Below are 16,360 nucleotides of genomic sequence, written 5' to 3' on the forward strand. Positions count from 1 at the left end.
ATTGGCAAATCAAGCGAACGTATTGTGAGTGGGCTCACGACTACAACAGATTCCGCCCACTTGCCAGGATGGTATATCGAGCGTGCAAGAAAGACATTGGCGAGCTTCCAGATGTCAACACAGAAACGATCAAACAGTGGATTATGGTGGATGGCTTGATTGATACTGAAATCAAGGCAAAGTATCAGCTACTATATGACGATACGCTGCCCAATATGCGGAAAGCGAAGAAATTGTTGGCCGAGTTAAGACGGGACGAAGGTGATTGCCACAAGATTGGCGAACTGCGCGCTCTGAAGTGGATTGAGGACAAGTTCGACATGAAAGATATCATAAAGAGCTACAGGTACCACATCACAGAGGCAAAGCTTTTTGGTCGCGCGGAAGCCTTACGATATCGTTTACAGGACGAGCTTAAATGCAGGGACGTGCCATCGATTCTGGAATTAAGGATCCTGTTCCACAACAATCTCAACGACAACGCCATCGCTGCTTACTATCTGGAGAAGATATCCAGGCCATCTAAAGAGGAAATTACAGCGGCAGGAGTTTCGTCGCTCATTGATACGGTGAGCTGAGGGCACTTGGACAATAAAAGACGTGTTTTAACAGAAGCTGATATACCTAATCTCGACATGAGTATCAAGCGATACAAATTACATCTCATTCACTTGAGAAAGTTGTGGCCGTACCCTGGTCAGGCTAGCGCCAGCGATATACCACTTTCGCAATCCGCGCCCACGCAAATTCCACAAAGATTCTTTATATATCTGACCAAAAACATCCTTGAATCGCACTTAATAGTCGGTGTGATACAGCGGCCCAAACGCGGCAAGCATCTTCGCGAATACCATCCGGCGCTGAGCTTTCGACCTCGAGACCTGATTGCGACTCTCGCGCCCGACCCTATCGACGACTCGAGACTACCACAGGACAAAGTCACCATGACCAACAACGGTGAGGATTCTGCGACACCTCAGCTCACACGCATCCCGATGGGTGACTGGAGCCGTAGCGAGTATCTCTTCATCCAACTACAGAGTGAACTGTCCCTCGCCGTTACAAGTCTGCCCGTCAGACCCCGCCATATCGATGATGGAGCTAATTTTATCGCTTACCGCGAATTCTTCGCGTCCTTCAAAGCCTCTCCTGAGAAGTCCCCGAAAGAGGCAGGTAATGATGTCGTAAAAGGCGTCCCGGCCTTCATCCACAAGCGCGACGAGCTATCTGGATTCGTCATGTGGGCCCTTCGACAGAATCTAGCAGTAGCCAACAAAGACCCTGCACTGACTTTCAACAGCGTTCAAGTTACGCTTGACATGCTACAAGACTATCGTCAGTTTCGCGAACGCCTGGGCTTCGACACGTACTTGCATGACCCAAGGTTGTGGCCTGAGCTCTGGAAATTCCTCCAAGACGCTGCTCGCAAGCAGTTTCCTGAGTTCAGCGGAGACGCTACCCAGGCCGTTGCCACACAAGATGGCGATAACAACGACCACGTGGACGTCGACATGGACTCGAGTCCCATCGTCGGACCCGTACCTGCCAACGACATGGCGGCCGCGTCAGACCACAGCTCAGTAGATGGAGAGGAGATACCTAGTGCCGACGCTGACGCTGATGAAGAAGGGGACGCGGAAGACGCTGCTGCTGAAGACGACGAGGACGACGAGGACTCCGGAACGGCCCAGCCAGAAACCCGCCAAGGCCCGGATGACTTCGCACTGGAGACGGGAACTGTTCGGTGCACGGCGTGGTCGAAGGAGTCAAACTCGCGATGCAAGCGACATGCACGCAACGAGAACGAAGACCGCCGGTCGTGGAGATGCCACAACCATGATCCGGCGCGGAAGGCGGTAATCAAGGCTGATCGTTTGGCAAGGAACCGCGCGGCCAAGGCGGGAAAGAAGGCAGAGAAAGACGGAGTGGCGAAGCCAAAGCAGCAGAAGAAGAAGGCGGGAAGGAAAGCAGCAAAGTGAGATACTCCGAGAGCAGGCGCAGAATGCGCAAGGAAAGCTGGTAGTGGTGGGTGAAGGAGAAACAGTTCAACCAGGCAAGAAGGTCTCGAAGTGAACGTCTTGGGAAAATGTACGGTGTGTGGAGGAGTATTACAACGGAAAAGTTTTTGAACAACGCAAATTTGGCCGGATAATACAACGGACAGGAAAGACCTCAGCAGTATCTGAAGACTGGAGTAAGGCGTTGCGGAGATGACTTAGCGAGGTGTTCATGGTGCACCAGGTATTTGGCGGAAGGTATTTTAAGGTTACTGTGTTAACCTGCTTACCATTCCAGTAGCAACCCTGTATCATAGCTTAATGACCTTTTTGACTTTCTTTCTACCAAGTCTTCTCTCTGCGTATATGGTAGCATCACTGTTCTTTGAGGGATGTAAAGATTCTTGCGCACTGCTTTCGGCGTAGAGACGAAAGTTGGAGAGGCGCGGAAGGCTGGGGGAGAAATGACGAGGTTTGCAGCACGCTATGACGTCATCTTCCTGGGTTGCCGACGCGTTGAGCTTTGAGGCATCGCGCCGCGCGCACCATACGCCCAGAAGTTCACAAGTGGCTCCTACGGGCGTCTTAGCAATACTCTCTACCAAGATCGAATGCCTAGAGGTGCGATGCGAAAACAAAGCCGATCCAGACCTGCGGGCAGCAACACCGGTAGCGGTGAGACACACCATCTCAGCGCTTATGTTCGTACCTCCGCCATGCGGACTCCAATCCTCCAACGATGCCTTCATTCCCTCTGCATCTTTTCCAGAAGTCAAAAAAGTCATCAAACTTGACTGGTACACTCCTTGTCCTGATGTACTTCTGCTTGACATAGCCCTTCCCTGGCAAAATTTCATAGACGCAAACGCCTATATCGGCTCTGTAGTTACCTTTGTTGAGATTTCCCATCAAGGCAACAGATTCTGGGTCCTCATAATGATCTTCTGCAAGCTTAGACTCACGATCCAGGTCACCGCGCTCCCTCCGAAGCAATATCTCAGAAATGACTTCGTGATATTCGGCGTCGTCGACTTCCTTCATGCGATCCAGTAATTTTCGGTCCACATACCAAACCTGACTAGGTCTCGCAGTACCGGCCTACAGGGAAATGCTGCCAATCTGTGTCCAGAACATGTTGCGTGGTGCCGGGAGAAATGCTGCAGGCCGCTCATCAGTGTATTCCACCAGGTTTACACACCCGAGACAATTGTATTTGATAGCCGTTGCTATGCAAAAATCCGCAAACTCTTGTGCTCTCTGAGAGAGAGTCTTTTCCAATATCTCCGAAGCGCTTTTCACTTTGAGCCCGTCGATACGTGTCATGGTCTGGCTCTCTTTGGCGGTCACTTCAATATCGACCCCACTGATTGTTCTCTGGAAATTGGAGCGTTCGCGTCCACAGACGAGAACAGAAACAGCACGCTCCAGAAGAGAACCAACGAACCCACGATGGCGGGTAGTTTGAACCCATCCCCAGCTGAGCAAGTCGTTCAACTCGAACTCAATGTCAACTCTTTCGATGTTCGTAGCACTGATGACCGGTACGTCTTCCCAACGCAGGCGAGGTTTCAGCTTCAGTTCGGAACCACCAAATTCAGTCATACATTCGCGCCTGTAAATAACTACTCGTAGGGTATAGTGTAACCCCAATTGAAGCGACGATGGGCGCCGAAGTATCTCGTCGCGTAGTTGATGCGAAGCCCGACATAGCCCAGCTGCTTGATGTTTTTCGGGATGAGGGAACTTCGAAGGTGGCGAGTCTTTCTCGTATGCGTGATATTTGGAAACGTTTTTAGGATGCGCGTTGTTCGTGAGAAGAAGCAAATCAATCACTGTATCTCGAAGCTCTTGGGGTAGGGTAAGGAGAGAAGCCATAGCTGCACAGCTTGCAGCAAGACAAGGGTGAATGATTCTACTTACAAGACCGGAGATGTGGCCGATCAATATATGGGCTGCTTGGGTGGAGCATCCAGTAGAACCATAGGTGACGATGCTACACTAACCAAGACCCATGGACGAGAATCCACTCACATCTGCCGCAATCCAAACTAGGAGACCAACTCATTGAACGAGAGAAAACACATGTCTACTAAAGTACTGGCGTTGCAAAGCCGTTCAAGTTAGCATTCATTCGAATGTCGTCTTCCAGCGCGTCTGGCTTATGCAGCCGACATACGATGATGCCGTCAGCTTCAGAAGGTGGCAGGTACCAAAGGAACAACGTTTGAATCAGGTTGCCGCGTCCAACAACAACAACTGAGCTCTGACATGAGGCACAATACGACGCAGACGAATACCAATCTCTCACGAATCTCATCATCTTTCATCTTCGCGTTATTGGAACGGAGAAATTGAGCGCAATTATGACTGGCTGCAGTGTTGGTACCAGGTCATCAAGTTACCATGGTCCCATCAGCACCATTGCCGTAAGTACCCCTCGCCTCCCCCAGTCTCCCGATCATACCCGAATTAGCATCTGTTCTTCTCAGCCACGTCTCTCTCACATCTTCTCACGAACACACCAGCTTCACACAGATTCTGTTCCCAAGAAACTAAATACACAACAACCCCCACCCACATACGTGCAGTTCGGAGCTATGAAAGACTGGGAACGAACCCCAGCTCGTCGCTTCGCAGCACACTTCTCGTTGTGCGTATTGGCAGTCTGCATTTCCAGGCTCATAACGCAAGCACATTCCCCTACAGCCATGATCTGGGGCAGCGCGCCGTATATCGGCTTCATCTTCTCATTCGCTACCCAGCTTGGGTCACCGGATATCCACGCGTCACAGATGTATTGCTCCGTCACAGCTGTCATGCTATTGTACCTTGACAAAGCTGCGACCGCTCTGGGCAAGGCCGCCGAACCAAGTTTTGACAACACCGGACTTCAACATCAGGCCGTCCACTTCGCGCTTGCTTTCTTCGTTCTCTCGGAGATGGAGTACCGGCGGCAGTATGTTGTGACAAAAGGCGTCGAGCACTTTCGCAATTACCCACTGGACTTCTTGCTTGTTGACATTGATCTCACGTTCAATGTCTCTCGCCACCCAAGTGTATACTGGTATCCGTTTGTTTACAACAGAAGGGTTGAATCCAAATTAGAGTGCCATCGACTGGCGTCGCTTATGCTTCTGGATCTTATACTATTTACTTTGATCGGCGGATGCTTCAACTATGGGATCACGCTCATGGTCAACCAAGGTCATACCACGGATTACGCCTTCAAGTTTTCGATCGCAAACATCCATGTCTTCTTCAACGAAACGAACCCATGGATCAGCCTACTGGGCACCTTGGTACTATCCAGGTTCGTGCGACAGGCCAACTTTATCACGGTGTGGGGATTTCTTCGAGCTTCGGCACGAGCTCTTGATTGGTGGAACGGCAATGACACATCTTCGTTGGACAGTCTATATCTATCGACAGAAGATCTGGAGGCTGGCTATCACCTCTGTCTTGCATGTAAGACTGGAGAGAAGGTCTGATGCTTCCTTCGAAGATTTGGGGTAGTGTCATTTTAACATTAGATTCTTACAATGCGATGCTATCTTAATACTACTAGCCATCTGCTCCCAAACATGACTCTGCTACTGTAAAAGCTCATCCATCACCTCAGTGGGTGTTTTTTTCGGCGCAGCAATCTGCAGCACTTCCTTGCTTGTCGTCTCCGCCTTCGCCTTACCCTCCCACCCCGTTTCTGGAGCATGCTTGAGAGTGAGAATCACATTCTTGGAGTGACTCGAGGCAGCAGCCATATCATCTACGAACGAGACATCTTTGAACTTGACATCCTCAACCTTGGCGCCAATGTGCTTCTCAACCATCGCCACGATCTGTTGTCCTGTTATGTCCTCAGGGCCATTGAGAACATATCTGCACTTGTTGTGCGCAGAAGTGTCATCCTGGAGCAAGAGATGCGCAGCAAAGATGCCAACCTCTGAGGCATCGATGATACCAACCGGGCTATCAGCGTTTGCCATCAGGCGTAGTGTATGTTGCTTGCCGCCATTGCGGACAGTTTTGACAAGCTCAGCAGCAGTGCCAAGATAGAACTGCGAGAACACATTTGGCTGCAGAGAAGACCAGTGCATGCTTCCAAACCCCGGTGAGTCGAGCATGGCCTCAATCGCCCAGTGCGCACGCGGGTAGTAGGCCTTGCAGTCCGGGGTAACGTTCGCGGCTGTGGTGGAGATGCGCACCACGTATTTGACGCCAGCACCAAGGGCTGCAACATGGAATGTCGATTCTTCGGTGAAATGCGGCGGCTCGTTATGTGATGCTATGAAGGCTCTATCGACCTTGTGTTCGCGCAGCCAGTCCGTGGTGATCTCCGCCCAGTTGTACTCGACGATCTCAACGTGAGGAAATTTGGCGAGTGCTTTTGCTGACGAGCTGTTCGCGGAGCGCGTCATAGCTAGGATACGATAGTCGGAGAAACTGCCAGACTTTAGATGGTTCGACAGGGTTTCGACGACGCTGCGGCCGGTATTGCCTGTGGCACCAACAACTAGGAAAGAGGCAGCCATGGTTCAACAAGGTGATACAAATAACTCGTTAGAGAGATGATGTTCAAAGTTTTGTGACGACTGAAGCACATTGAAAGCCATACTCGACTTTTGTACACGCCTGCGGAGTGTCATCAACTCCGTGGTGGCACTTCTTACGGAGTGCGGTTGGTTATAATGCGGTACGGCTTGCATCATGCGTCCGTATTTCGCCCGAATATCGAATCACCGAGCGAGCAATTAGTGCGGAGAAAAGCCAATCAGACTATCGGAGTGCTACATCCGCACGCCGTTAGTAGGGTGGGGCCAACGCTACGAGAGGGTGCAGATCACTTAACATCATGGGCCAAACCAAATGTACTACAGTGCCCGTGCACTAGATGAACCACGTCGCCAGTTGAACTACCTTAATAACTTAATATAGTTAATAATCTTAAATTATAGAGCTACTATAAATTATAATAAAATTACGTAAAGTTAGGATTATACTATATATAGGCCTATAAAAGTTTTAGCTTATTTAGAATTTTTTTTAGAGGGCGTTATTAGTTATTACTATTAACTACGTAGTAGAGTAGCTTATATAACCCTTATAGCTCCTACTATAGCTAGAGTAATACTACTATACTTTTAATACTTTATAGCTAGCTTATAAGGTTTTAAAGCTTTATACTTACTTAATTAAAATAATTATTACGAAGTAAGCTTATAAGTAAAGTAATATATATATAGTTTAAAAATTAAAACTATAAATAAGGGTCCTTAGCTTTAGCCTTTATAGACTTTTTTTTTATTATTATAGTATATTTAGAGACTTTTTTAAGATAAAGCGCTAACTAAGTAACTATAGGCTTATATAAGTCTATATTTAGTATAACTAGTATTTAAATAATAAACGTGCTAGTAAAAGACGTAAGTATAATACTATTAAAAGACACTATAATAAATTATAGTAAAGGTGTATTTCCTAAACACCTAGTTTTACTATATATAGCTATATATAACTAGTATATACGTAGTATATTATAAACGCTAGATACTAAAGATATATAATAGTATTATATATAAACTAGAGACTATAAGATATAACCTTCTAATATATATACTATCCTCTACTATCCTCTACTATTTCTACCCTTTATAACCTTTATAGCTACTTTTTATAACTACTACTACTTCTACTACTAATACCTCTACTACTACTACTTCTACTACCCCTTCTTAAGAATAACTAACTAGCTACCTATAGTATAGCTACTACTATCTAATAATTAGCTTTAGTTAGAAGAATATTAGTACTAGTACTATCTATACCTTATTCTCTTATCCTTATAGTATTTATTTAAATTCCCTCTTCTTAAGCCTAAGATATTTAATTATTAATTATCTTATTAATATTACCTATTTACTATTATAGCTAGGTCTTAGTCTTCTAGCTTAATCCCTTTCCTAATACTAAGATAGTAAGATAGCTAACTATAAGGACTTTACTACTACTAGTATTATTAATCTAAGCCTTATAGATAACCTCCTCTATATTTTTTAGTATCTATATTCTACTCTTCTTTACTATCTCCTTGTTACACGGGGTTAGGCTATACTTCTCTAGGCTCGGTCCGTACTAAGGCGAGGTAGACTAAAGCGGTAGTCCGTGAGGTATCGTATGGAATGATCAGGTGGAAAAGAGTTATCGTTGTAACTAAAGGATAAACGATACCAATTCTATAAACGATAGAATAACTAGTTAACAATCTGTGTAAGAGATGAACTATTTGAGTTGACCACAACAAGTGTAATAATGAGATCTAACACATTCTTATACCCCTTGCCTTAGGTCCTGTCCTCCTTGCCCTCCCTTCCAAGAGGGAGGCCTAGGAGGGCCGTGACCTCCCAATCCTCACTGGCCTCCCGGAGGCTAGGTCTTGGCGGGATGCCATTCCTTTCACGTGATCTGGGCCCCGCCCTAGATCCACTTTCGTCCATTGTGTCCGCCTGATAGTCTTCCTTTATGCGACCTGCATGAAAGGGAAGCAATTCCTTATTACCTTGTAACATTACCCCCCCTCTTAGGCGTATCGTCTTGATACCCTGGATTATCGTTTTCCCGCGCCTAGTCCGGCGGCGGTGGTGGAGGTATAGCTACTCTGGTGGTGTCGTATCCTCTCTTTCCTCCTTTCCTCACTTTCCCTGACCATGCCTAAGGTTCAGACTTCTCGACGCGTCCGTACCCAGAACTCGACTTAACAGCGCCAGGCTCGTGCTGACCGTATCCGCCAACAAGGGAACGAGATGACCTTTCGTTGTAAGCGGTGTGAGGAGAAGAATCTTCGTTGTTTCGTGGACACTGCCTCTGGGCAGTGTGCGGGCTGTATTTCGGTGAAAGCTGAGTGTAGCTTATTTGTGACTGAGGAAGAGTGGGAGAAGGTTGAGGCTGAAAAGCGCGAGAAGCGCTTGGCGCTTCTTCGAGCTGAGGCCGAGGTCGCTCGACTTCGGCTGGAAGTGGCAGAGACTGAGGCGCGAGAGCGAGCATTCGCTGATCGAGATCACGCCATTTTGAGTCTTCAGGATCGCGCGAAAGAGCAAGCCGAGGGGAACTCTGCCCCTGGTACGGACTTTCAACCAACTGAACCATCGCTACCCGGACTGTCGACTGACTTGGGCTGGTTGCAGGATGACGCTTCTTTCGATCCTTTTTCTGAATTCTTTTCTTCCCTGGAGGATCCGCTCCTCCCTTCTCTGGGTGTCTCCGATGGTACTCACGTACCTGTGACTTGCAGTTCGTCAAATTTTCTTTTGGTTCCCAAGTGTTCTGGCTCTCTGGCCATCCTAGCCACTTGACCAAGTATTTCCACTGACGACCGATTTTCCGCAGGTCCCTGATTTCTTCGACCTCGTATTCATCGTCCTCAAGCTCTATGTCGGTAGCTAGCTCGGCATCTGGAGGTGCTCTTTCCAGGAGTTTCTTGTGAAAGACAGGGTGGATGCGCATGCCTAGTGGGAGTTGGAGTTTGTAATTTACGTTGCCCATTTCTTCTAGAACTTCGAATGGTCCTACTCGGAGGTTGTCCAGTTTCTTGCTTGGTCGCTTAGTTTTCAAGTTCTGTCGTGACAGGAAAACTTTGTCCCCCTTCTTAAAGGTTGGTCCCTCAATCCTTTGCTTATTAGCCGCTTTGGCTGTTGTGAGGTTCCTGTGAGCGATGTTCTTGCTCAATTCGTCGTGCAGTTCTCGCATCAAGCGGGCTTTGTCGTCTGCACCTACTGCGATACTCTCTATATCTTTCGGATCTCGATGAGCAATCGGCTCATATCCGTAGTTCGCATAGTGTGGCGAGTACTTAGTCGTCGCAGACCTAGTACTATTGTAGGCTAATTGTGCTGTTGGTAAGAGTTCAACCTAGTTGTCTTGCAGCTTGTTGGCGTACATCCTCAGATACTGTTCCAGTGTCTGGTTCGTTCGTTCCGTCTGGCCATCTGTTTCGGGGTGGAAGCTAGTCGATAGCTTCTTCTTCACACCCAACTTTGCCAGGAATGTGTTCCAATACTTGGAAGTGAACAGTTTATCACGATCGGTGATGAATTCTTCAGGTATCCCATGTTCTGACATAAGTGCCTTGCTGACCTCATACGCGCATTCTTCTGCCGTAATGGTTTCTTCCGTGGGCACAAATTTTGCTCCTTTCGTGTGACGACACACGATGACTAGGACTGTGTCGCATAATCTTCCGGATCCTGGTTCTAACGACTTCGGGAGCTTCACTATGAAGTCCATTGTTACGCTGCTCTATGGTCTCGTTGGTGGCGGTAAGGGTTGTAACAGGCCATAGGGCTTATGTCTCTTGGGTTTGTTCTGATGACAAGCCAAACAGTTGCCTAGGACGTCCTGCACCTTCGCTCGCAAGCGTGGTATCGCAAACACCTTTGATAGTCGCCTGACCATTTCTTCTAGCGATGCATGTCCATACTCTGGGGACTCATGCAGTTCCTTGATGAGACTCGATCTCATGTGTGGGGGTACATATGTTCGATCGCTTCGAATCATATCTCGGTACTCTCGCTTGTCTTGTAACAGTTCGTCGGAGCCGTTCTCGTCAGGCTCGAACTGCCAGCTGGCCGCTCTCTGCTGCCACTGCTGCTGAAGTGTTTCTACCCGCTCGGCCACCTTAGCTATCTTAGCTAGTTCCGGCTGGTTGTAACGTAGTGTGCCATCAGGCATCTTCTTGAACATGGCGTCATGTGGTTCCTTATAATTTTCCTCGCGTAAGTCGGATCTCCTGCTTAAAGCATCCGCAGCTCCGTTGAGCGTTCTAGCGCGGTGAGTTATCTTAAAGTCGAACTGAGCTAGCATCTTAGCCCATCGGACTTGTCGTCGGTTGAGTTTCTTTGTTGTCATGAAACCTGCCAAGTTCTGGTGATCGGTAAAAACCTCGATCTGGTGTGGTAGTCCTAGCAAATAGACTTCCCACTGTTCAAAGGCATCGACTACTCCTAGTAGCTCCTTATCGTGAACGTCGTAGTTTAGTTCTGCTCTAGAGAACTTTCTTGAGTGGTAGAACACTAGTCTCCACTTTTTGTCTGGGCACTGCTGCGACAATACAGCTCCGAGTGCATAATCTGACGCGTCGGTCTCGACTCGCGTCTCTCGCTTTGGGTCGTACATCTCTAGTACTAGTGCCTCGAGGAATATCTGCTTAATTCGATCAAAAGCCTCCTGATGTTCCTCGTTCCATTTGAAACCAACTTCCTTTTTCGTGATCTCGGAGAGAGGTGTTGTGATCTTTGAGTAATCCTTGATGAACTTCCGGTAGTAGTTGGCAAATCCTAGGAAGGATTGCACGTCCTTGACTGTTTTGGGCGTTGGCCACTCCTGTACAGCCGCTGTCTTCTTTAGGTTCATCTTCACCCCCTCTGTGGATATTATGAAGCCTAGGTATTCCGTTTCCTTCGTGTGGAATTCGCACTTCCCCGGCTGCAGGTACAGCTTGTATTCCTTAAGCTTCCTGAGCACTTTCTTGACATGTTCCACATGTTCTTCTAGCGTCCCGCTGGAGTATACCAGCACATCGTCGATGTACGCTGTGACGAAGATTCCAAGGTACTCGTGAAGAGCGTTGTTGATGACTGACTGAAACGTTGCCGGGGCATTCGTTAACCCAAAAGGCATTACTGTGTACTCGAACAGTCCATATTTCGTTTTGAACGCTGTCATCCATTCGTGTCCTTCCTTGATCCTGATTCGGTGAAATCCTTCCCGAACGTCGAACTTCGTAAACCACTTGGCTCCCTGGAGTCGATCCATGAGCTCGGTTATTAGTGGTAAGGGATATCGGTTCTTCCGAGTAACGCTGTTCAACCTTCGGAAGTCGACACATAGTCGCCACTTCCCGTTAGGCTTCTTTACGAACAAGATGGGTGAGGCCATTGGGCCTGATCCCGGTCGGATAAATCCCTTCTTCAGATTCTTCTGGATGTACTCCCTTAGCTCAGCATCGTGCTCGGGCGATATGGGATACATAGGTCCTGGGCTTAACTTTGCCCCTTCATCTAGGATGATCTCGTGATCCCAATCCTGATGGTCTGCCAAATCCGTGGCTTCGTTTTCCTCGAAGAGTTCTCTAAACTCGTCGGTCTGATACTCTCTTGGTATCTCTAGTGGTAAGGGTCCTTCCTTCGTGGTCACGACTCGTCTTATCCATATGACTCCTACTCTTTAAGGGTCCTTCTCATAGATTCTCATGATCTTATGAGGCGAGATCTTGCCGAACCTCCCGTCCTGGGTTGAGCTCTGGTCCTTCGGGCTCACTCTTTGGCGTACTCCAGCAACCTTGTGCACAGGTTCTCTTCTGAGTATCGTCTTCATTCGCCAGTCGATGGCGGGGTTATGGGCATCTAGCCAGTCATAACCAATCAACATGTCTAGTCCTCCTAGTTCCATTATGTCGATATTCATTTGGCACTCTATGCCAGCTATCCGTAGCTTTGTTGATTCAGTTTCCATCCGTATCATGCCGTTTCCATATTCCATGGGTTTCTCGTCGGCTAACAGTACCGATACTGGGTTCTTCTTAACCCGGTAGGGTAGTTCGTGTTTCTCTACCACTCTGGGTGAGATCATCGTCCGTGCGGCCCCGCTATCTACGAGCGCCTTGATGTTTCGTCCCTGTACAGATACGGTCGTGAGCAGCTGCTTCACCCGACCATCGGTATCCTGCACCTTCCTAAGGGTCGTTTTAGGACTGCCTTTACCAGCGTGACCCTGTCCCTGGCGGCATCCTAGTTTTTTGACTGCTTACCTTTCCTGTACTTAGGAAAGTAGCCTGTGTCATTCTTTAAGCTGTAGTGCGTCAAGCACCTGTCGTCGTAACAGAAGCTCCAATGAATGTTCTGGTGAGGTATCTCCTCCCTGGTGATCCTCTTCCTTGGTTGAGCCTTCTTGGCCTCGTGAATCTCACAATCTGCTACCTCGCAGATGTTTGATGATAGGGTGCGATGGTAATAGTCATCCACCTTGTGTGCTTCCTTGAGCTGCTTGCGATGGAAGTCACACCCGTTCCTGCATTGCATCCATAGAAGTCTGTAGTGGATCTCCACTTTCTCTGGTTCGTGTAGATGGCAGATGTCTGCTAGACATTCGTCTGCCCAGAGGTTCAGGTGGCAGCACCGGTCCTGGTCTGTCCTGCAATCCTCCTTATCTTGCTTATGGAACTCGCAATTTATCTTGCAGTCATACCAACACAAATCCTTGTGATCCTTGGTATCTTCTACTTCGTGGGCTTCTTGGTCCTCGACCTCAGCCATTGGATCATCGAAGTAGGGTTGTTGGTGTATCGCCTGATACCCAATTTCTTCGGCATTCGGGCCGGTAATCATGATTCGTTCGCGAACCGTGCATTCGTCGGCGTAGTGTGTCTTGTTACCACATACCCAACATTGGTTGTTGGCTAATCGTTCCATCACGATGGTGCCTTTGACCTTCCAGTCAGTCTTCTTTGGCTGGCCCATGGTGAGAACTTCGTTGTCCGGTTTAACTCTTGGGACGATTTCGTAGCCTTCCTTATCCTCCAAGCGTGCCTCCTCGTATAGGTCTAAGTCGCTTAGGTTGTCATCCGGCTCTATCCCGGCCGGGTAAGGCGTGCCTTGTCTGATCATCCGGATCTTGATAGCTGCCTGTTTGACTTGTTCTTCTTCGCAATCCCTAGCGAAGTGTCCTGTCTTCCCGCATCGGAGACATGCTTTGTTGTCGTAACGCCGCTGGCGTTCTTCCTTGGAGAGACCGTCGTGTCTTTTACCTCCTCGGGTTTTCTTGTCTTTGGCCTTCTCTTGTACCTTGCCGGTCATGATAGCGTCGCCATCCCTGTCGAATCTACCACGCTGTTTCTTCATGTTGGGCAGGTTGGGTCGGAAGTATTTCTTCTAATCGTTTCGTTCCCACAACCTGTTGTCGATACGCGTGGCTAGCTCAATCAGAGCGTGTAGTGTCCCGGGCTTATCGTGGTGTACAAGGCCGTCCTTGACATTCTCTTTGAGGCCTGCTTCGAATACCGTTCGAAGTGCCGCATCATCCCAATCGATCCGTGCTTGTAGTTGCTTGAATTCCGCCGTGTATGCCGATACTGACGAGGTCTGCCTCAGGCGAGTGATCTTCTTCTCTGCCTGGTTCTGAGCGTCTACTTCTCCGAAGATGCGTCCCATCTCTTGCTTAAACTCTGTCCAACTTGCGAACAAGGTACGGGTTCCTTCTTTGGTGCCCATGTGTTCTGCATCCAGCAGATAGTCGTCCACATAGGGTTGCATCCAATTGGAAGCCTTATCCTTCATGTATGTACTGGCCATGAGGATCTTTTCCTGGTCGTTGGGTACCTCGTTATACTCGCAGTACAGGTCGATGTTGGTGAGAAATACTCGTAGCTTTTCTCGTTCTCCACCGTATTTCTCTGGTGACGCTATCTTGGGTTTCTTTGTAGCAACGGGTCGTTCGTTAGGGGTCATCATCAGTTGCCCTGCAAGCTGATTGATCATTGCCTGCATCTCAGCAATCTGCTGAGCCTGCGTGGTTGTGTGTTGCCTAAGATTCCTGAGCTCGGTGACGTTAGGGTTCTCTCCCTCGTCATCGGATGCTTCCAGCATCTCATCATTTTCTGGGGTAGGGCGTGCTGGCGTCGAGGGTCCCTGACCCTGAGCCCTGTTGTTCTGCGCGTTTCCCTGATGAGCTATTGTTGAATCTTAATCGGGCTGTCCTGTTGGTTAAACGTCCACTGATATCCAAGGTGGTCAAAGTGTTACACGGGGTTAGGCTATACTTCTCTAGGCTCGGTCCGTACTAAGGCGAGGTAGACTAAAGCGGTAGTCCGTGAGGTATCGTATGGAATGATCAGGTGGAAAAGAGTTATCGTTGTAACTAAAGGATAAACAATACTAATTCTATAAACGATAGAATAACTAGTTAACAATCTGTGTAAGAGATGAACTATTTAAGTTGACCACAACGAGTGTAATAATAAGATCTAACACATTCTTATACCTATTGCTATAGGTCCTGTCCTCCTTGCCCTCCCTTCTAAGAGGGAGGCCTAGGAGGGCCGTGACCTCCTAATCCTTACTAGCCTCCTAGAGGCTAGGTCTTAGCGGGATACTATTCCTTTCACGTGATCTAGGCCCCGCCCTAGATCCACTTTCGTCTATCGTGTCCGCCTGATGGTCTTCCTTCCTGCGACCTGCATGAAAGGGAAGCAATTCCTTGTTACCTTGTAACACTCCTCTACTTTAATATTACTAATATTAGAGGTATTAATAATATTAATATTATCTACTATCTTAGTCTATAAGAAGTAGTAGAACTTAGGTAATTACTTATCTAACTTATTAAGGACTACTTTAGGTAGCTCCCTAGTATATATAAGGTAAGTATATTATATGCTTATAGATATATTAATTAGTACTTATCTAGCTAGGGTTTTTAGGCTAGGCTAGAAGACCTCCTAGATAAAGATAAAGAGGATATATATATATTTATATATAGTATAATTTAATTATATATAGTATAATTTAATTATATATAGTAGGATACTTAAAGTTAGTGTTAGTATAAAGGTTAGAAGTAGCTAGGCTTTTATAGAAATATATAAAATTCTAGGTAAGCTTAATTATAGTAAAGATACTATATCCTCCTCTCTTTATAATATATTATAATTATATTACTAGCTAATACTAGTAATCCTAATTAGAGCTCTACTATTATATAGGTATTAGAGTGTTTAAAGATAGTAATATCTTAGTATTAAAGTTTTATCCTCTACGTAGCTAGTAATATATTAGTAAGTAGGTAGTAGATAGAAGGAATTTATGATTATAAGAAGAGTAGTAAGGGTCTTCGATAATAGTAAAGGGAGAACTTATAATCGATGATATATAGGTTTTATATTAGTTAAGTCTAAAGCCTCTATAGGTTAATAGAAAGGTAAATTAATAGGCGCGTCCCTAGATGTTAATAATACCTAAAAAGAATAGAGAAGGAAGAGTACTTATAGTAAAGCCCTTTTACTTACTCTATATACTAGTATAAACCTCCCCTTCCTAGAGTTATAGTCCTATTATAACTCTTCTATTTATGGACATCGCTAAGTAAAATAGAATAAAGGAAAAGAGAAAAGGAGAGATAAAAGTTAGTTTAAATTCTTAAAATCTAAGAAACTAAAGTAATATAAAGGGAATTAGTAGACTAAGTAATACCTTATATTATTATAGTAAGTATTTTTAATAGAATTTAGGTTATAGAGCTATAACCTAGATTCTATTACCTAAGTAGTTAGTCTTTTTACTTCTTATTATAATTACTATAACGTAAGGCTATAGTAGGGG

General features: G+C 46.8%; 2 protein-coding genes across 2 annotated transcripts; one reads left to right on the top strand and one right to left on the bottom strand.

Annotated features, from left to right (window-relative positions):
* Window positions 1-68: 68 nt before the first annotated feature.
* Window positions 69-1,979, top strand: ACET3X_002006 (uncharacterized protein; the record flags this gene model as incomplete). The annotated part of the gene is made up of 2 exons (XM_069447362.1): window positions 69-569; window positions 819-1,979. The coding sequence occupies 2 exons, from the start codon at window positions 69-71 to the stop codon at window positions 1,977-1,979; spliced, it is 1,662 nt and encodes a 553-aa protein (XP_069312248.1).
* A 3,515-nt stretch (window positions 1,980-5,494) lies between these two features.
* ACET3X_002007 (uncharacterized protein) lies at window positions 5,495-6,639 on the bottom strand. The gene has a single exon (XM_069447363.1). The coding sequence runs from the start codon at window positions 6,524-6,526 to the stop codon at window positions 5,588-5,590; it is 939 nt and encodes a 312-aa protein (XP_069312249.1). The 5' UTR covers window positions 6,527-6,639; the 3' UTR covers window positions 5,495-5,587.
* Between the last annotated feature and the right edge of the window lie 9,721 nt (window positions 6,640-16,360).

This window comes from Alternaria dauci, chromosome 1, assembly GCF_042100115.1.
Source record: "Alternaria dauci strain A2016 chromosome 1, whole genome shotgun sequence".
Taxonomy (NCBI): Eukaryota; Fungi; Ascomycota; class Dothideomycetes; order Pleosporales; family Pleosporaceae; genus Alternaria; species Alternaria dauci.

Bases quoted from the DNA above. Each gene is read 5' to 3' on its own strand.
- ACET3X_002007 (XM_069447363.1), bottom strand. From the start codon at position 6,526: ATGGCTGCCTCTTTCCTAGTTGTTGGTGCCACAGGCAATACCGGCCGC.